A 23,476-nucleotide genomic window follows, 5' to 3' on the forward strand; every position below is an offset into this window, starting at 1 on the left:
CACTGCCTTCCTCGATGGCTGCTGTCAGGGCCTCGTCATCCAACACATGTGGTTTTCCACTGCGAGGTTCATCTGAAAAGTTCACATCTCCCGAACGGAATTTCTGGAACCAATGCCTGGTGGTGTATTCGTTCACGGCATACGCAGCGACTTGGTGCGGCAGCTGACAAGCCCAGTTTAAAGTTATACGAGAACACACGCGAACGAGCTGCTTCGATCTCTCCATTTCTCTTGGACATTGGACGAGCTATGACTGCTGTGTGTGCGCAACATGCCTGTATTACTGAAGATCGATGGTTAGACTGATTCCCGATTGCCTGGCAGGCACGTGCGTCATTTTGTTTCCTCTCTGTAAGCGTATGATTAATAGGACGTCAAAAACGGCAAGAACATTTTTTTAGTTACCGTATATATACACACAAGATGTCTCAAAAGCCTCCTGACATAGGGTAACTCTGTTACTATCAGAGTTACAACAAAATGTAAGAGAGGAAACCGCCTCCAAATATGATGTTTTCAATCTAAATTGAAGTAGTTTTTTTTTTTTTTTTTAAATCGGACGAGCCGTTTGTGCTGTACACTCTTTATGCGCGGCAATGCTAAACGAAAACGCAACGTTGCCATTTACATAAAGTGAATGAGGACACGTTTGAAATGGGAACTGGCGTAAAAGACAATAACTTTATATATAGTATGGCGCTAAATTCATTGTACAAAAGCAGAGGAGTGATTTCTGGAAGTAAAACAAACAAAAAAGTTCCAATAAACATAGGGCGAAAACTCCATCGTTTACGTGTTATAGGCTGCCGAAATCATGAAAAAATTAATTTTAAGGGTTCATAGCTCCAAAACTATGGGACCTACCTTGGTCGGGTCAAGACTTCACTTAGGAACTAGTATGTGCCCTATCCAAAAATGCGTGTTTCAGAATCCTGAGGTGCTTCCACAACAATTTTTATAGAGGGAGTTCGACTACTGGCCTATGATATAAAGTACTCTCCAACTACCTCCATAAAAGTTGTTGCGTGAGTACCTTAGGATTCTAAAACATGTATTTTTGGATAAAGCACATACTAGTTCCTAAGTGAAGTCTTGACCCGACACAGTAGGTCCCATAGTTTTAGAGCTATGGACGTTTAGAATTCATTTTTTCATGTTTTCGGCAGTCTATAATATGTAAACGATGGGGTTTTCGCCTTATGTTTATTGGAACTTTTTTGTTTGTTCTACTCTCAGGAATTACTCCTCTGCTTTTGTACAACGAATTTAGCGCCATACTATATATATATATATGAAACTACACTTAATTGAATACAAAAAAGAGACATTCTTTTGTTCTTTCAATATGTATCCTAAGCATCTTTTTAAGTAAAATATCATACATTAATATTTAAAAGAGAAAATTCTTACGATTACAAAATAGGTCTATGAAGAATGTACGTAATATGTCGCTTCACCTAATATTATATAAAATAACGGAAATAAGACATGAGAAATAAATAAAAACAACAGTTTTTTTTCAAATGTCACTAAGTTTCATATATTTATATATGAAAGCACAATATACAGCATGCTGAAAATTAAGCTTCTTTTTGTTTGTATTCTTCCATTAACACTGAATTAACAACACCACAGATTAAAAACCATTAATATGTACCATATATGTATCATTCCACATTGCTTTGGGTGAACACTCGTTTTTTTTTTAATATATATATATATATATTTATATATAAGTCAGCGTGTCAGTTACACAACAGTAGTAAACACATTCTTCATAACAGAACTAGTTCTCTCTTTTTTTATCTTCTAAATCAATCCAACAGCACCTTTTGTACAAACATTTACAGATAACAGCTGTAAAAAGGAATTAAAAATATGTGTGAGCTAGCCATCATAATTGGACAGCCATCATAATTAGCTGCTGCAATAATAGTTGCATACCAAGCAATAGACTTGACTCAGCACCAATAAGGGCTTCAAGAGGGATACTTACTTGTATGCTATTCAAAACTTTTTTTTTTTTTTTTACATCTCTCCCTTCTTTCGTTTACTTATTCATTATAATAAAAACCATCTCTATAAAGTCGCAAATATTTGGCATTTTGTGCAACTCCATGGATGAAATAAATTCCTTTAAGTTTTTAATAACTTTTTTTTTTATTAATAATTAATCACTTCTCTCTCTTTCATTCAATACTATATAGTGTATAAAATATGGGAAATTGCAGCTAATTCTATAAAAAATCAAGTTAACACCAACATTCAGATTTGTTCAAGAATAGGATAGAAGATGATAAGGAGTAATAGTGTTTAAGGGAGATCAAGGGACGGGATTGGGAGAGGATAGAAAAAGTGTTGACAAATAGCACTCAATAATCAGTTTGCTTCTAAAACTGCTCAACTTAAAATATGATTTCAAGATATCAATATTTCTTTTTTTTCACTCTTTTAAATATCGTTTCTGTACACATATAACAACAAGGCCATTCTCATCAAATGCAGTTAGGAAGGAGTACAATTAATTTAAAATCTAAAGATGTATTGCCATATAAAACATATAGTGAACATATTCCTGGTGTTCTCTTCTCCAGCAACAGTCTTTAGTTCTCGACACAGTATATATTATATATATATATTTATATATATTTTAATACTTTGTTTTCTAGTTATTTTATTCGGTCTTTTGATCTAAGACCTAATATAATTCTTCAATAGCAAAACCGTAGGATGAGTTTTAAAAAGAAAAAGTGACATCCTCAAAAGACATTATTTCAATAATAATAATCATAAATAATAATAATAATAATAATTGCCTATTTGTACTGCTGTCATGAGAAATCCCAAAGAAAGAAAAAAACATTTATGTATATATATTACATATACATGTGTACATATTTATAATATATATACATACATATATATATCTATATATAACTTCACTCTCCAACATTTTGTATCCTCTGACGCACTTCAACATCGTTTTCATTAACACATGAACACAGTGGTATTCCATACAATCATGTTTTCTGTCTTTTTTAAATAATTATTTTTTTCAATTATAATATTTTTAATTAGTAAAAACCTATCTAAACGCGACAGGCTGCTCAAATTCCAGCTATCATACAAATTGATCTGGCTTTCATTGCTTTTTTTATTATTAATAATATTATTTTTGTTTTTGTATAATTTTCTTTTTTAAAAAAAATCTCCATGGGAAAAATCAAGTCACTTCTGGAGTTATATTAAGATGATCTATTGAGCAAATAACTGATAGTCTTCCTAGAAAAACCCACTACCATGTTGAAGTCTTTGGTATTTTTCTTTTTTTAATATCTTTTCTGTTATGGATGTTTAACAGGAACTACAATTCAATACAAATGGAGCACATAATATTCTTGGAATTGTTATTTAGTTGCTTTGGGAGAACGTCGCTCTGCTCTGCTCACGCTGCTGCTGTTGACAATTGGATCAGGAGTCGTAAAGTAAAGTTTAGTCACAGAATGTCCGTCTCGTATATCTTACTAGATGCCGTGGTAGTCGTAGTTGTGATTGTTGTGGAGGCAGTAACGGTTGTTGTCGTACTGGTCGCCGTCGCTTGTTTGGTTGTAGCTGTTGTGTTAGTAGTTGTGCTTGTGAAGGAGATTGTAACTGCAGTCATAGGAGCTAGATGAGTTAGTGATCCAGACATTGGTGCTGCACTAAGATTCAGTCCCATTTTGGCTAAGATATTACTTTCACTGCCTGTCTTTTTAAGATCGTTCACCGGAGCTAGCCTTACAGTACCTCGTTGCAATTGCTGTAGCCTAGCGTATTGTTCTTGAAGTTGTTTCTGTTTTCGAAGTAATTCTTGATGTCTTTGTTCTAGTAATTCTTGTCGACTTCTTGAAGGAGGTAAAGGTGGAGTTCCTGACGGCCCTCTGTCTACATCAGAAACTCTGCCAAATGATTGGTTTCGCATTTCCTGCATTTTCATCTGTAACCCTTCTTGAGAGTTGACACTTTCACTGCTGGAGCTATTGCTTGAGAGTTGATCCCGTCGTAAACTTTCTTCACTACCTTTACCCATGTCAGGTCGATCAATACTTCGTAGAGGTTCCCGAAGGCTGCTGCGTCCCGGAGTTCCACGGCGGAAAGTGCCCGTGTCATAAGGATCTGTAGCAGAATGGGATCGTCCCATAGTTGCCGCACTTACATGCATTCCACTATGTTGTAAACCACCTCTGGGTAATGTGGCTGAAGAACCAGGTCGAGAAACGTGAGGGCTTGTTGGACTAGTCGGGGAAACTAATGGCGAGCGAGAACTTGTGCGTGGGGGAGGGGGTGGGGGAACTTTTCGAGAGAGCTCACTACTTCGTTCAGGCACGGCAGGTTTCGGTGGAACGGGAGAACTTTTACCTTCGGGAGGGATTGGAGAAGAGGTAGGAGTTGGAGAAAGACTAACACTTTGCTTCCCTGAAGCATCCGAGACTTGAAGCCGAGACACTGTAGTATGTTGTCCAGCACCAGAAATTGAAGAATTCGTCGAGGGTACACTCTGGGTAGCAGTCGTCGAAGGCGTTCTGACGGGGGAACTGATCGAATCAGAACTTGGATATGAATGAAGTCGTCGTAGAGTATTTGTTCCTACACTTCCCATACCGGCTGAAGAATCAACACTGCCCTTACGACTTCCAGCCTCTGAAGGGGGTTTGGCAAACGTCTGCAGCTCATCTAACAGAGCGTCGAGTGCGTTCTCCGGACGCTGGCGATGGGTGTCTCCACTGGCGGAGGCCGCCATGACACCGCGCGCTGGAAGGGTGGCAGACTGCAAAGGAATATTAAAATAATCACATTAACTGCTCTCTAGTGACACAAAACACATTCATTTATATTATGCAGATATTACACAAAACGAAAGATATATGAAAAATTCCCATTTCCAAAATAAATATCTGTAGTAATAGGATCAGTCAGTCGCGTGGAAGATTTGGTTTCATTTGTTATTTTAACCACAAATTTTAATATTGTTGATGAGAGTATTGTGAAGATTTTCATGTTTAATTTAGGTACATAATTGCTTATATTTTTAAAAAAAAGAAAATAAAACAGTGTTTATCAAGTAAAGTTTAGAATTATTACTGTATCCAATTAAGTTTAAAATTATTACCGTGTATCTTTTAACCTGAAAATAGAAAGTGCTAATATTAGCAAATTACTTGTAATCAACGCCGTTTTCTAGCTACAATACTTTGACACTAAAACTAATTTTAGATATAAAATAAGTTAATACAAAAATAAGTAACTTCAACATTAAATATGCATTTCTGAAGACGTTTGTATTTTGTTTCAATCTCAAACTCTGCATTAATACCGCTTTCGTTCATCATTACAGGATCACCCTAGTGAGTGTCATAGCGACCAAGATTACAATGAAAAGAAGCGGAAGTACTGAAATGCAAAAACTAGTCAACTGCACGCTTTTCAATTAATTTTCCAATTTTGGGCCTTTGTTCTTTCTTTCCTGGAAAATTATCTTGCTGGGAAAAGACTTTTATACAATATTGCGTCATAGATCCCTGTGTTTACAAGCATATAAATTAACCCCATGTGTTTTCAGAATTGTTTTCGAAAGTATTTTCATTTGTATGACGGAAAACTAAAAGTATATTATAAAAGAATAATTTAAACACGTAAAGTAATATAACTCATCAATAATGAAACATGCAATCCAGAATTCATGGATGTATAATGCTTAAATGAATGGACAGCAAGTATGACAAAAGATAGGTAAAATGTCTCTATTTGAAGATTTTTCCTGAAACAGATACTTTTTTCTAAGACTCATTTTACAACAAAACTTACAACAGCTATTGCTTCGACTGTTTTCTCATACTCACGATTCTTGTGACGGATATTTTCTCGTGATACAAGCCAAAAAGTAGGCACATGGCAGATTTGACTTGAAAATACAGACCAACTCCACACTGAAGATAAGCTGAGGGTTGACTAAGTGTCTATTTAGATATTTCATTACCATGTAATTTTTATAATTATAGTTTTGATTAGAATTTCGTGTACCTAAATGATTAATGTCTTCAGTGCGTGTGCTCCTGGGTTTGATTTTCGGTGAAGGCTCATCATTTTCAGTGCTAGCCTTGCATTATGAAGCAATTGGATTAGGGTTAGGAATTAGATTTCTGGGTTTTCGGCATCTATGGCCATGTTAGCCTGTCACGTATAAGGGATGACGTCCCTCGATGATCACACTATCCGAGGAAAGGAAAGGATGGAAGCGGCCTGGAACCTATATGTTAGGAACCATCCCGACATTTACCTGTTCTGAATGAGGAAAACCTCATTCAAGATGGCTGGCCTGAAAAAGCCTTTACACTTTTTCGACTGAGTATCCCTACCGGGAATCGAACCCGAGACTGCTCACACGAAAGACCAGAGCGTGAGGCAACTGGGTCCGGCGCGGCTTGTGAGGGAAGTCACACTGGTAAAAACACAGAAAGCTTTGTTGCTTCAAACTAAACGAAAGAAAGTTACTTAATGTTCGAAATGTTGTATACACGAATGAGAACATTACGTCATATTCCTTCCCTTTATCTGAAGTGATAAAACTTTAATTTTTACCGAAGTGACTCCCTTCACGAGCCGCCTCTACTGAGACCAATCTGAATTAAGAAGCAGTGAACTCCGTATTTGTAACTGAATACGCAGATTCGTAACGTTAGGGAGGTGAATTTAGTTTATAGTTCCGATTATAGACCAGGAAAAAAATGAAATGAAATTATTGAGTTTTACGTCCTACGTTATGCTGGCTAGGCTAAAGGAGATGGTGATGATGAAAAATGAATGAAATGGTGGAATGAAGAAAGTGGGAGGACTCCGAGGAAACCCACGCACACGGTGTTTGTCGACCACAAAGTTCACTTGGTGGGAGCACGGTGTGAACCCAGGACAACTTGATTTCTTAACTATAAACAGCGTTACCCTGATTATACCGTAATATTAACCTCAGGACTTGTCAAAAATGTCGAGGTATTCGAGTTTATCAAAAACGTTTCCAAATCTCTTCACGTTTTAGAATAAAATAGCGAATGTTGAGGAACCAAAGTTAAGCTCGAAGTTGTTTTTGCTTAAAGTAATATACGAAAACCATTTCTTTATATTTTTGAATCTGAAATATCATTCTTCCAGAGACAGATATACTATGATAATAGATTTTTAAAATATCAATGGTCTGGTTGCCTTAATTTTCCGTTCTTTTGATTCTTCTAACGAAAGGGACTCAAGAGTGCTCTTCAACATATATTTTTAACAAGACGGAAATAACGTGATTTTCTTCTTATTATTATTTTTTTAAACGCACTAAAGATTGAAATAACTGTAATAAGTTCCTGGTCACAAAACCTTATTGTATATAATTCTAAATATTTTTTAAAAAATTCTTCCATTTATCTAATTCAAATGATTTGAAAAAGCTTTTTGTTCGGATGAAAGATATTCATATCTGAGATTATGCTTGTAGTAGAGATAAGATTCATTATTATTATTATTATTATTATTATTATTATTATTATTATTATTATTATTATTATTATTATTATTATTATTATTATTATTATTATTATTATTATTATTATTATTTCAAATAACTAATTTCGATGATAAATTTTGAAGACATTCTTTAATTGCAATATTCAGAAACCGTCTTTCAAACCTACTTTTACACGCAAACCTATATATAACTAACTCTATAACCTTCGTGTTGCGTTACGACTTAAAACAAATAAAAATTTTAAAATACATATTGTGATTACATCTATAAAACGATTCGTAAATCGAAACAATCCAGTTTTTAAATTACAATTCGATACTTGTAAAAGATTAAGTAAAAGAGAGATAATATATATGTACATATTATCACTGCATACTATTCAGTATAGATTAATTATAAAAGAAAAACTTCTTCTAATGATTTTCCAGGAGGTAATGTACCTAAAATGGAAGCCACATTTCCTCGCTGAACTGCTATGCTGATACGTTGTATCAGAAAAGTAGAAGCCCGCTTGTCACCAGTAAGGTGTGCTATACGTTGGCCTACTTCTTTACACGCAAAGAAATCAAATATCAATCCCATATTCTTTTCATGGTACGTTTTCGAATTGTAAAAATATATATTCTTACAAATAGTTTCAACTTAAGTTTGTGAATGTTATTAAACAAAACAACATGATTTTGTTGTTATAAATTTAGTATTAAATTTCTTGTAAATAATTCGCCATATTTCTTTATCTTGTAAAATGTGCCGTAAACATTCATTTTAATTTTATTTCTAATTTGAAATAATGTTTATTTTACTGAAATTAGTGCTACACTTTTTTCTCTTACATGACACTTTGGATTAGTGTATTAATTTATCGATTTATCTATTGAAAAATTTTATACATGAAGGTACAGCATTAACTACTAAATATTTCAAAATTTAATCCTGAAGAGGGGTTCAATTCTTAGTACAAATTCATGTGGTTCGGATTTCACATTAAGCTGAAGATCCGTGTCTCAGATAACCTCGGATGCTAAAAAGAGAGATATATTTACATGTTTATTACTTTTATGTATTTCCTGTTTCGATTTTCATTACATCAGTTTTTTTTTTTTTTTTTTTTTTTTTTTTTTAACAAATATTTTGGCAACAACTGTACATTTAATATACGGAAAACAACTCGGTTTTTTGACGTATCGCCTGGTAGCTCTCCTCTTTCAATGTAAATGATCAATTTCGAATTTTTTTGGATTAGCGATCCATATTTTTAATATATCACTTATAAATATTTCGTACTTACAACTCGTATTTTCTTCATATGAAAAGTACATTTCAAACCCCCACACAGTATATCTTCAGATTTTTGAAGAAATGAAAAACGGGAAATGAGGTAAAATTAAAAGGAGAATCTTCATGGATTTGTCCCATTTAGGTACTTTTAGAAGTCAATTGACACGGAGACTCTTGTCTTCCTGGTTCTTTTATGATGTTGATACCTACCTTCTGGACGTGCTACTCGGTTTTAGAATTACCTGATTCAGAATTTAGGATTTAGATTTCTGGGCTTCGGCATCTATGGCCATGTTAATCCGTCATGTATGAGGGATGACGTCCCTCGGCGAGTACACTATCCGGAGAAAGGGAAGGAAGGAAGGACTGATGAAGAAAGGAGGCGACCTGGGTTCTATATGTTAGGTACTACCCCGTATTTACCTGGCGTGAATGAGGAAAACCCAAGGAAAACTCATTCAAGATGACTGGCCAGAAAAACCTTTTTCGCACTTTTTCGACCGAATGCACCCACCGGGAACCGAACCCAGGACCGCTCGCACCGCAGGCCTACGTTACGCGGCGCCATCAGATTCAGAACTGATCACACTCCTCCTACATTAGGAAAATATCTTCAGATGGTCTAGCCCAAATCCAGTTAACTTCTTCTGAATTTAATCCCGGACTCTTAATTTAAATTTTTTTAAAAAAAGGGGTGATATGAGGGGTTCCTGGTTCGATTCTAAGCCGTGAGACTTTGTAACAGACAACATCGCGTGTCCGTGGGTTTGCTCGGTATTCTCCTGTTTTCTCGAGGGTCCCACATTTCCATTCCTCTAATTCTTTCATAATCATTCACTCTTGTTAATCATTTCACTCCTTGAGAATAAAAGGCATAATTGCGGGATGTAAAATTAGAAGATTTTTCCATAAATATCCTTTGTATATTATTACTGGATTATGAATAAAATTTTTGTTTCGTTAATCAATGTACATTAATACAACAGCATTTAAAATTTAAAAAATGAAATAATTTTTTCTGTTTTTTTTTTTTTTTTTAATTTTAATTCGGTTTCATCTATTATTCCTTCAAAAACATAAAGATGAATCCCGTGTAGGTTCGAAAACGTAATTGTTACATAAAGTATATATGAATAATAGTGCAAGGGTGTTTTTTATAATTGATTGACGATCCATATCTTCAAGAAACTGAACTTAAAATTTAAAAGAAAAATAAAAAGGAAAAAAAAAATATGGATTTTTCATATTATTGTAATTGGTTAATTCCAATAGCGTGATAAGACTAACTTCTCTATAGGAATCATCAATAGAGGAAACTCAAGACTGTAACATTTTCACCTTCTTTCGTGCTTTTGAAGCCTCTCAGATAAATAAAAAGACACAATTTATCCACGTATACCCATATGCACACATACACGCCACCACAAAGAACTATATCGAAATAAATATGTTTTATACAATTCAGTGGTTCTCAACCTATGAGTTGCGACCCCCAGATAGATCCTGATGAAATATATAGTAAACGACAAACTCGTTATAACGGATGCAGTAATGAGCTTAATAGATCTCGAAAAAGATGGAAATTGTATTTTCAACAAACGCATACGAACGAGACGATGGCTTATGTTTAGCTGTATGATGTGGGATCAGCACATCTACACTCACAAAGCACAATTCTAGCTTCAGGAATCAAACATGGAACCTCGAGTACCAAAAGCATCCACGTTTACCATTCGAGAGGTGCTTAAAAATTTGTTTGTCCCTCGTGGTTGTAACTAGTAAATGCGCCTTCGACTGATGAGATCTGAGTTCGCTTCTCAATAGGAACTCATGTGGTTTAAGGTCCCATTACGCTTCAGATCAAAATCTCATGTAGCTTTGGTGCCGGAAAAAGATGTTAAAACTTAAAACCAAGCAATCTACTTCAGCAAATTTATAGAGAAACAATAGTAGGGACAGAAAGGTTTGCGATGGCGGAAAAGATTTAAACTCGTGAATACTACACAGAAAAAGCAAATGCATCCATTTACTCGTGAATCCCGTAAAGGTTACTTAAAGTGCATCTCGGACTTGAAGAAGTTGAGAACCACTAATATAAGCATTGTAAAAGTTGAAGACTACAATTGAGAAAATAAAGAAGTAAAAATTACTCTGCAAACCCTATTCATTAAGCAATTTGACCCAGATGATACAAAAATTCTCATTATAACATAAAAAAAAAGTATCATTTGAAAAAGGCCCAATTCATACGGATATTAGTAAGAAACCATAGCAAAATATTCCACAGAAACGAAAGTATTAATTTCAAACCTTCATACCTGTCTTAACTTTTAGAATCTTAACTTAAATACAGTTTACAAGTTAACAAAAATAAGTTAGGCAATCCAATATGCACAAATACTTCGATTATATTTCTTGCACTATACACAACTGATAAAAACTATGAATATTAATCAAATCAACATCTTTCGCTTTTCTTCAATTATAGAGATCACAAAGTCATTTTTTAATACCATAGTATTCATTTGTTTTAAAATTAGTTTCGAAATAATTCAGAATTACTATAAAATTATCTTAGTATAATAATAACTTTTAAAAAAATGTGAAAATAGAAAAAAGAGAGAAAGAAAACTGACCGATCCCATTACCCAGAATTGCACAAGAAAAAAAATATAAGCAGAAAAAGATGATGATCTGAGCAGGCCCCATAGATCTATTTTCTATCCATTAGAAATACCATAGAGAAAAGCATTAGAAGTTCCCAGCCATAACATCCACCATAGAATAGTATGCGGTTGTGAAGTAGACTTTTTCTTAACAAGCAGGAAGAGTGAAGAATTTGACAGCTTGCATTTTGCACGTGGATCTATTTTATATAAAAGAAAAGCACTGCATAGAGTGGGAGATTTTATATTTAATTATTTTTCAACACAGAACTACAGAAAGTTATATACACTGATAAAACCACTGTGTCCCAACTGTAATATACTGAAACAAAAGAAAAGTGACCGTTGTGTACAGCTAAAAGAAGGGTTGCCAGATTGTATTCTTACATGTTTTCTCATACAATTCTTTCCTCATATTTTTTCCATTTATGCAGCAAAATATTTTTGTTGTTGTTGTTGTTGTTGTTGTCTTTTAATGCTTTTTGTAGACCTCAGTTGTCGGGAAATGGAAAACCTTGACTATATGCCCTGACTCTCTACAATGCTAATTCTTTGTTGAACCTTGATTATTCGCTTACTATGATGGTGGATTTGCAATTGGGAGTTGTAAAATTATTATTTTTAAGTTATACTCAACGCCAGTTCAGATAATTAAACCAAGTTTTATAAAAATAATTGTAGTATCTTATTGTCATTATTATAGTAGTTAATCTGAATCATTGAGAATTTGATTCTAGGATATATCTGATTAAATTCATTAAAAAATCCTGAAATTTTTTGTACAGAATTAAAGTATCGTCAGCATATCGAAAATGCCTGATACGAGGAAATTTTGGGAGAATGTAGGTTTCAAACATGTTCAATACCAAGTTCGAAAGTATTGGAGAAAGAGTATTGCCCATGAACAATCCATTGTCCTGTCGAAAGATGATGTCTTCAAATTGAAAAACATTAGTTCTCAGGCAAAAAGCTATTAGTTGAGAGATTAGTTGAATTTCAAATGGATTTACTTTTAGATTAAATAAAGCAAGTTCCATTGCCTGCAGAGCCAGGTCTATTGATATTGATAGATACATCTCCATAACGTCAAAAGGTGACATTTGGATAGAATCCGCCGCGATAAAGAATTCAAATATGTTTTAATTCTAAGCTATTTTTGACAGTATATTTGATTGGGATACTGAAGGATACTAGTTTATTATACAGCTATTTTTAAAGAAAACATGTAGGACGATGAAAACCAGCTATTATAGGTCTTAGTAGAACAATGGGTTTATGTATTTTTGGAAGGCCATATACATGTATAATGGGTAAGGCTGGATCATGGATTTTTAATTTTGTTTTAATTTCGTCAGGAATTATAGGAGAATTATTATTAATCAATTATCAAACAACTAACTTGCATATTTTAAATCCTTTTCGAATTGTGACCAGGCTGAAGATGGAGATCGTGTTCTCCGAAAGTACTTCCTAGAGCAGTGGTTTGTTTTCTGTAGTGAGTATTAGGCTTTTGCTTACATTTTTCTACTTACATAATTGCTGGCACAATAGAAATATACTAAAGGCAGTAAATACAGAGACCTAACTTTCAAACCTCTAACACCTCGCTGACGGAGTGAAAAGATATTATTAGAGAAGAAAAAGAAAATGAAAGAGAGAGATCGTCCAAGTTGTGTTACTGTGATATGACGAGAAAACGTATGTGAGTCTAACATATTTTATATATACACACCTGTGATGATTACTCGATAAAGGTACATAACAAACCATGCCCTTTTTAAAGCTCATTACGGATGCAAACAATCGTATTCCATTTTCGCTCATGTATATGTAAGTAATATTCAACATGTGAGTGTCTTTAAAATAAACTAACCTAACTGTATATGCTTTTATATAGAGACTAAGTTCACTATGTTAAATTCTAGTATTCTACAATGAAAACTGGGAACAAGTCTGCAATTCCTTTCCGTAGCCATCAAGTTAGTGACACTATATTGATCAGTGATTTCAAAACAAAAGATCAAATATATATATATTAATTAGCTTCCTTCATTACTTTCTTCATTAAATAATATTCAGTTGTTAATCAGCGGAAAAAGAGCTAATTTGAACTAATTGTCATTAAATAAAGTATAAATTAAAAAAAAAAAATAAATATAGGAAATTACATTCATTATACATGCCTTCTAAATTAAATATGAAAAATGTTTACACCATTTTCATCACACGGTGCATAGTTCCCGCTGAAAATTTCCGCTTGGCCAAATGGCTCTCGTGCCGGGATAAGATCGGACGCATGTTCCGAATCGAACACTAAGCCGAAGCTTGACACCGTATTTAGTCCCGATGCTAAAAATAGATGTTAGGTCCAAATAAACGAACAATAGTTTCCACCAGTGGCGTGGGCAGAGAGGAGTTGACCAGTTTAATCCTCCATGCCCTTCCATTAGTAGTGATTTCGAAAATGGATTCTGATTACATTTAGTACTGTATGTTACATTCATGATCCCCAGGTTACTTCGTTTTATAAATATATATACACACATTGTCACCAAAAAAGTGCCGCCAGCCATCTTAAAAAAAAAAAAAAATATTTCCTAGAAACTTTATGTGTAATCCTCCAAGAGATTTCGGCAAATAAATGAATGGTAAATTCCCATCTGTATCCTGTGAATTATATTGTTGGTTATTTAATAATTTCGATTCACTGGGAACCTTCTTCTGCACTATTCCTTTTTATTTCATTAGTTTTTTTTATGTAATTATCTTCGGGAGTTGTTTCCCCTGAAAACATAAAACGAAACAGGATTATCCCCCCCAAAAAAGTTGGTTATCACTTGTTATTTCCCGCAGTTACGCAAATATGGAATTTTATTTATGTGGAAATTTAAATGAAGAATATCATTTTTTAGTTTTCTGTTGTTACTATTTTTATTTATTTTATTTTATTTTTTCATTTATTATTTTTTTATTGTATTCTTATAAAATGGTGAAGTGATAACCCAACTCATTTGTTTCGCGGATCATTCTGTTTCCCTTAAATTTCCACACTTCTTGAGCTCCTGCTTATCTGAAATTTTAACGCGTGCGATTTCGATATTCGTGTGTTCTCTGGTTCTACTCGCGGTAGAAGCACTAAAATTTGCTCCATCATTATAAGGTAACCGGGAATTAAAAGATATGAACTCAGGTCCACAAAGCCAGAAATAAAGGCAATAATGGCGCCTGAGATATGAACGTTGACCACGTATTATCTAATTGAAAGAGTGTCTACTGGCCAGCTATAGTCTTCATCCTGTCTAATGTTACACAATGTTTAGTATGTTTCGGCACTAATTCTTTGCTGTGATGCGATTCTCTCCACTTCCCTTGATGTTTTTCTGGCTACGCCACTGGTTTCTACTATAAGCATTTGTATACTTCCTAAACTATGCTAAACATAAATGTCGGAAGCCTTACAGAATGCTCTGTTCGTCCGTCCACCCGTCTATCGACAGGTATCAAAGCAAAAAGGGTAAAATATACTGGGATATGTATTTTTGCGATTTATTTAGTGACTCAAGAATAGGTTTCATCTTCTCTGCTAACTTTTTATTCAAACCGAAATTGGTTCAAATTAGTCATTTCTGATTTCGACGTTAATCGTCAAAGAACGAAAACGGTAACAGATAGCAAGAAGAGTTTTTGTAAAAGATTCAGCGTTTTAAAGCAACATACCATGACTATCACGAAATATTACTTCCGGTTTCAATATTGATTTCCACAGAACAAAAACGGTAAGAGATATCGAGATTCTGTTTTCTGCGATCGATTCACTGTCCCAAGAATAGGTTCTATCTTCTCCATTAACTTTCTATTGAAACCGGAAGTGTTTCAAATTAATAATTTCCTGTTTCGTCGTTTATCACCATAGAACAAAAATGGTATTAGATAGCGTCACGCGGTTTTCAACAAACGATTCAGAATCTCAAGGGAACATACCATCACAACTCACAACACTACCAAAACAGGAAGTGGTTACAATTTAGCACTACTTTCGGTTTCAATCTCATTTCTGTAGAATGAAAACAGTAAGAGATATCGAGATGCAGTTTTTTTTTCAATCAATTCACCTTCCGAAGAGTAAGCTCAATCTCCTCCTTTAACCATCTTATTCAATCCGGAAGTGGTTGAAATTAACGATTTCCGGTTTCAACCTTTATCGCCACAGAAGTAAACCAGTAAGGCATAGCGGGTAATGGTTTTTTGACACGGATTCAGGTCCAAAAAACAGGTTCTATCTTTGGTCTTATTAATCGATTGCAATCAGTAGTTAGTTATACATATACTACTTCAAGTTTGAGTACCAATATTGAATTCTCATAATTTGGAAGTCTACTGTAGTAGTTTCACAATGTGAGACGAAACTCACTTGCTTATTATTATTATTATTATTATTATTATTAATTACTTTTTGTTCATTTCAATAGTTACGATTTCTAGGTAGTATTTTTTATTAATTAATTACAGTTTTTTTGCTTTAATTTTAGTTCATTACATTTTTAATGAATTTTTCGAACACTATCACAAAACACTCTAATATCGAACTTGATCAAATTTAGCGCTGTTTTTTCTTTTTTTTAAATTTCTTTAATGCCATTACGTCTAATATAATGAATATTATTAAGTCTGTTTCAAGAACAGAAAGAGTAATTCTTAAAATGTAATTATTTTATGTGATTGAACATTAAAATACTCCATAAACAAAGCAGGAAGATCCCTCGTCATTAACGTCCTATCTTTGATTTAGGAGAGTCGGGTTTGACTTCTGGCAGAGAAATATGCAGTTAGAGACCCTCTATAGGATTGACGTATAGAAGGGACATATTCAGATATTTTATAGAACGAGTATAGTTTTTTTTTTTTTTTTTTTTTAAAAAAAGGCACATTTTAACGGTGAACCTTTCTATAAATTTAATCTTAATATTTCTCACAAATCGTCTGCTTTTAATACAAATCTATGTATGAAGTAAAACAGAAGTAAACCTTCCATGAATTTCAACTTCATTTTCTTTATAACAGCTAAATAAATAGTAGCTTCTGTATATTTCGAAACAAAAGCCCGATAACAAATTGATTATTCTTCATAAGTAGAACAAGGCTTTTATTCAATCATGTAGAGTTTTTTTTTTTTTTTTTTAACAACTTCTTGTAAAATTCTGTAACCAACTAAATGTTAATAATATAAGATTTTGATGCATACTATTCTCCAGTGCTGTATACGAAATCACTCTTTGAAACGAAGAAGATAGTAAAGTAATCATAATATTTAATAAGTGCACTTTTAAAATACTTTCGCACTAATTTAATATTCATTAAAGTCTCAATGAATTTCAGTTTCTGAAATAACTGGATTGTAGATAAAATTTAACTGAGAAAATAATCGCTTCAATAAAAACAGATCTAGTCCGATATGTTTTTCGTGAAGTGCTTTTTCTTTTTGGGGGGTAAAATTTATCTAGGGGCCAAATCTGCGATAAATATTTAATTAGTTAGTGTGTAAGTATATCAAAGATATGCCTATATATATAGGGTGGTAGGTAACTCCACCGACAAACTTTGGGAGGTGATTCCTTATAGGAAATGAAAGAAAAAAGGTCTAATAAACATAGGTCGAAAAACGTCTCCTTTCAGAGTTATGAACCGCCGAAAATTCGAAAAATCATGTTTCGAAACGCCCTGCCTTAGAAACTATAGGGCCTATCCCAAGCGGTTTAAGGAATTACACAGGAACTAGTGTGCGAATTATCTAAATACCCATGTTTTACCATCCTCCGTTATCGGCGAAACGAACGCGTTATTAGTACTTACAGGAGTATCCCTATACCTCAATTTCCTTTCTATAGTTCGTTTCGCCGATAACGGACCACGGTAGAACATAGATATTTAGATAGAGCGCATACTAGTTCCTTTGTAATTCCTTAAACCGCTTCGGATCGGTCCTGTATTTTCTAAGGCAGGACGTTTCGAAACATGATTTTTCGAATTTTCGGCGGTTCATAACTCTGAAAGGAGACGTTTTTCGTCCCATGTTTATTAGAACTTTTTTCTTTCATTTCATACAAGGAATCACCTCCCAAAGTTTGTCGGTGGTGTTACCTACCACCCTGTATATATTCGCCTACGATATTGAAAAATCGTAAGTATCAGAATGTTGCATTATTATTACCTACTTGGTTACAGAATTCCACACGAAGTTGAAGCAATAATATATATAGATACAAAGTGACTAACTTTCCCCACAAGATTGAATGAAAGCCTTGTTCTACTAATGAACGATAACCAATTTTTGTTCGAAATACAGGGTTAGCATAAATGATTCATTCGTTTTGAAAAGGCTATATTTTCTAAAGTATTACGTGTACACAGATGAAAGATATATGAAAAAAATCACAAACTCACCAAGTTTGTACTGTGTGGCAGCACGAGTCCATTATCCTCCCGATCGGGTTCGGCAGTGTAGCAGTACGAGGTTAGTACCTGTCGATAATGGAGGGAAAGCAAGAAAAGTTTTTGTGTGCTTGAATATGATAGGTGTTCGTCTGTTATAGCTGTGCAACGCGCTTTCTGAAGAAAGTATGGAAAAGAACAGCCATGTAAATAAAGCATTTTGCAGTGGTATCGGCAATTCAAGGATACTGGTTGCTTGTGTAAAGGGAAAAGCACCTGGCCTCCCAGATCTCCTGATTTCACGTCCTGCGACTTCTTCCTGTGGGGGTACGTTAAGGACCTTATTTACATACCCCTACTACGACAATCCTTATTCGAGCTCAAAGAACGCATCAGTGATGCAGTGCAACCAATTCAGAGGACTATGCTACAAAAGGTATGAAATGATCTCGAGTATCGTCTAGGCGTATGTCGTGTCACCTAAGGGGCATATATTGAACATTTGTAGAGGGTGTATAAACTTGGTGAGTTTGTGGCTCTCTTCATACATATCTTTCATGTATATACCCGGTACGTGTGATACTTTTGAAAATATAGCCTTTTCAAAATAAATGAATCATTTATGCTTAACCCTGTATATAGAAGTTACTAATTATTTGGCTGGTATAAGGATCATGCGGGTAAATAAAATTGAATTTAATTTAAATAAATATTTCTGTCGTTCTATTAGTGTTATTACATATGATAGTAACCTAATCATGATTCCCTGAACTAAAACATATATATCAATCAAAAGAGCTTACTTCATATTTGAAATTATGTTGTCCTTAAACTCAGAAACTAGATTGCGTAGACTTATATCTAGGAAATGAAAAAGCTTATCTGTAAACAATGAAACTGGTACTTTGCTTCTTAGTAGTTCAGTCTCTCAAATTAGGGTTATCTTCAAAGTAAAAATTAGGGAATAATAATAAACGTGTGATAAACAAATGAGAAACGAAAACACGAAATTAATTATTAATACTGTGACAAATCTCCCACTCAATGCAGCTTTTCATAACTCTTACTGGTCGAAGACAAAAGTACGTGATTTTTTTTTCTTTATTTATTCATAACTATCATTACCATGATTCTGGCTACCTGCATATATAAAACAACATTCTTCTTTTTTTACGTTTTCTGGTTTATTGACTGTTGGAAGTGTAGGTGTATACAACATACGGTGTTTGATGAGGAATCATTCAAGTGTGTTTTGGCTGATTAAGTTTTGAGGTTTTGCATGATAATAGGCTTTAGCCTGGGAGAAATTTTCATTAAAATGGCTTTTTCGAGAAACCATCCACATATGGGGGAGATAGAGAATTGTAATCAAGGTTTAAACCTCCAGATGTAATGACGTAAAATTGTGATATCTGAACGCTCTTTTGTTCACAGAGAATACGAATCTGTTATTTACAAACCTCGAATTCAAAGAGTGCTGAAGGAATAGATACTGACCACAGTGAAGGGCGGAGACAAGTGGTAGTATGAAAATAAAAGTGAAAAATATATAACATTTCTTGTAACTGTCACACGAATTCTGAAAAAAAATAAATAAGTAAGAAAATGGCCGATCTATTGAATCAAACTGACATATGGTCTGTGTAAGTATTTTCAAGAAGAGTTTCCATATATCTGTGAGAGTTAACGCACACACCTTTGATACTAGTTTAAAAGCACGTCCACTAGCCTATATGTCATGACCATCGAACGAAAAATTAAAAAGAGGAAAACCAACTATATTTCTACTCTAGAGATCTTTCATACGTTTCAAATACAAAAGCTTAGATTAATTTATATTAATCTATACGTAGAAGTTCAGAAAAGAACAAAACGTACTCAACATTCATTTTAACTTACAAACGTGAACTGAAATTCAAGCTACAACTTTTAGTACTACAAATTCACGAATATTTGTTTAATAAAAGTTACATCATTAACCGTCGTTTATCATTCTCTTATTTTCGCGGTCAATTAGAACTCTGTTACGAACTACTGAGATAACTGGTGCACCTCATTTGTTTTTCGATTAGACTTAAGAACCTGACATACTAAAAATAATACAAAATTTACCATTTTCCTTTTGTTTGTTTTTCATAAGTGAAAGAAGGTAATGAAATACAACTTACCATTACCACAATCATAGATAATGTTATTCTACAACAGAAAATATAAACCTGAAGAATTTTCAGTGTTGACATCCATAGAAATTACAGCGTTGCCAGAATAAAATTTCCGTCAAAATCTGAGTTAAGGCAGCGACTAGAGCAGCGTTTCCCAACCTTTTTCAACTTGCGGCACACTTCAGGGTAACTTGAATTCTCGCGGCGCACATATTATTATTATTATTATTATTATTATTATTTGAAAATATAAAATACTGTAGTATTTTTTTTTTCTGATTACTAACATCCTTCTCACAGAGAAGAAAGCTTGATCACTGGTCTTTTCCCGTGGTAAATCATTATGCTTATTTTTCATTTTAATTTAAAAATAGAAAACAATTGCAATCAGATATAGGACTCAAGTTGTTAAAAATATACTTTCTTTTTCGAAAACTGTATCCAACCTTTCATTAAGAAGAAGGATCACTAAATAACGAACGAACAAACAAATTTCTTTTACTTTTAAAACACACATGTAGGTAATTCTTATGCATGTTTACTTTGTCGGAATGATTGAATAATATTTTAAAATTTCAAGTTAGGAAATAGTCTGCAACAATAAAGAACCAATAATGGTCATAACAATGATAACAAATACTTTTTCTTCTTCAAAATTAGAAATGTGCAGAAAAATGTTCTACAGAAAATTAAAATTGTTCTACAGAGAAGTAACACAGTATGAAACTTTAAATTTTAGATTCATAGTAGTAATGTGAAATACGAATATACCTTTTTCTCTATGTTTTGCAATTTGATTGCTATAGAATTAATAATTTTGTTTCGATTTCCTCGCGGCACACCAGCGACCCATTCGCGGCACACCGGTTGGGAAATGCTGGACTAGAGGAACGAACTGAACTGCATTTGATTACGAATCATGTTATCTTGGAATCCTGTGAACTACTTTTTAAATAATAGTTGTATTTAATTTGTAGTAAACAAAATAGTTTTAACATATAGTTATTAAAATTAAATAGTGCTGCCTTAACTTAGATTTTGGAGGAAATGTTATTCTGGCAACACTGAAAATTCTTCAGGTTCATATTTTCTGTTGTAGATTATCTACGATTGTAGTAACTTGCATTTCATTACTTCCTTTCACTTATAGAAAACAAGCAAAAGGAAAATGGTAAATTTTGTATTATTGTTAGTATGTCAGGCTCTTAAGTTTTCTTGTTGATCGATACAAAATTAGGCAACTTGTAGGCAAGAAAACACGATTAATGGAGCTCAAAATATGAAAGTAAGTAAGCAAATAATCGCTATAATTATTATCCTAACTATTTGTAAATGAAGCATGGAATAAATATAACGATAATTTTAACTGTTCTTCAGAGATTTTCTATAAACTTTGGGTCCGCTCGCTTTAATTTATGACCCTGTAATCAGAGTGTGACCACTTTTTCTTCATATAATTTTCCACTTGGTTGTATGCATTATTTGTATTAAAAAGTACCAAACTATAGGTAAAACTACATGAAACAAAGGTATAAATTCTTTTTCTTTTGAAGTCCCTTACAAGAAAAAACTATCAACATTGTTTTCACATAAACAGGTGACCAGAATTCAAGTAATTCATTAATTTGTCTTCTTTGTTATTCTATGCTTTGTAAATAATAAATATATGTGTATAATTAATCTCTGTATTGCATTCCATACATTCCAATTACCCACATATAAAAGGCCAAGCTTTCCTGCACTTGTTCTACAGAAATCCCATTTGAAGCATACCAAATGAAATTTATTTCAACCGACCTGGTCAGACCATCCTTTCAGCGCTTTTTCTCCTACGGCTGGAGTTGAAAAATAATTACAGCATTTCAGAGGTTCTCCCCACCTTCAGAAACTAGTGGAAAAGAGCAACCGCTAATTTGATATTGAAATAACATTTTTTTTTTTACTTAAAAAAAAATCTTACCATAATTCTTTTGTTCAATATGTCTTCTTCGCATTTTTACTGTTTGTTATAACATGAAGAAGATAACAAAAATGATAGTAGTAAAATTATGTAATAATATAATGATATTTAATACATACATATCAGAAAAAAGACAAAAAATCATGACAGTAAAAAAAATATAGATATCTATTTTGCTTCACTTTCAAATGTGAAACATGCTAATAATTATACTCAATCAGGCATATATATAATTGCATTATCTCTTTTGGTTGATGCCATAACATCGGACGTAACATGCAATGAAGCATGCTGAAAAAATTCGTTACACGTTAAAAAAAACTAAAAAACTAAAAAAAATAAATAAGTGAAGAATTCTCTGTACTTCTCATGCAACATCAACATCTGAAACGATAAAACGATCTAATTTCATACTAGACTTAATATTATGTATATATATGTAATAATAACAATCTTAAGTCTATGCATATAGAAATATATATATAGGAAGGAAACATTAAAATGTTCAATTCTTGAAGTTGAAAATTATTTTTGAAGAAAAAAGTTTTTAGTCCATGGGACCTAAAAAAAAATATTAAAAAAAAATCACAATCACATCCTTCGGAACATGAACGAATCTTTTAACTTTCCCATAGCCAAGGTTATAATATATATAAATATATATGTATAATAACGGAACATCTTCCAACTTATATATATATAACGTTCAGCTTTTTATATATATAATAATCAAAACTATCATATATATATTTTTTATTGCACGCAAGATGACGTCACGCATACACGTACACAATCATGGCAGGCAGACTATGAACACATCGAACAAGACCAAATAAAATAATTGGCTGGATACAGCAACTGCTTGTAGGAACATTCATCTACACGACACAACACTGGCCAAGCACTTGGGACGGGAATAGGCAAAAACTGCCTTTCATTACATGATACAGTTTAATAGGCAACCAATGGGCATTCAAGAAAACGTCCGTGCTGATTCAATAGTTCTCCTATCTTCTGAGCATCAGCCAAACATCAAGATTCACAGGTTTTTGTTTAATCTATTTATATATATAAATATAGAACCATCAACGACGAACTTTTAAGAAAAGTATATATATATATGTATGCAACTTGATGAAAATGTAAAAACTTGACGCATGCGCCAACACCTAAACTCCCAACTTCCATCCTTAGAGTAAGGCTTTAACTTAATCTCCTACCTATGTGCAGCAAAGAGATCTCAATAACTTTTGTATTATTATTATTATTTTATATATATATACAAAAAAATAAAGAAACATTTTTCTGTTCTTATAAATGTTGAAGAAAATGCCGACCGTCTTTCTTTTTATATATATATAAATATAAGTAGTCCGCAAAAAACTTCTTTCAGTATTTAAGTATACTCTAAAGTAAGAAATATTTCGTGTGAATA

At 33.3% G+C, this 23,476-nt stretch overlaps 1 protein-coding gene across 25 annotated transcripts in view; it reads right to left on the bottom strand.

Annotated features, from left to right (window-relative positions):
* Positions 1-2,432: 2,432 nt before the first annotated feature.
* The window catches only part of LOC145668871 (coiled-coil domain-containing protein AGAP005037-like), a 1,021,830-nt gene continuing 1,000,786 nt past the window's right edge, over positions 2,433-23,476 (bottom strand). For all 25 annotated transcript variants that reach the window (XM_081737111.1, XM_081737106.1, XM_081737121.1 and 22 more), the window contains one exon: positions 2,433-4,807. In XM_081737111.1, the coding sequence (XP_081593237.1) occupies positions 3,497-4,807 (1,311 nt within the window). In that variant the 3' untranslated portion in view covers positions 2,433-3,496. The remainder of the gene's footprint in view (positions 4,808-23,476) is intronic.

This window comes from Thermobia domestica, chromosome 13 (assembly GCF_964235325.1).
Source record: "Thermobia domestica chromosome 13, izTheDome1.hap1.1, whole genome shotgun sequence".
Taxonomy (NCBI): Eukaryota; Metazoa; Arthropoda; class Insecta; order Zygentoma; family Lepismatidae; genus Thermobia; species Thermobia domestica.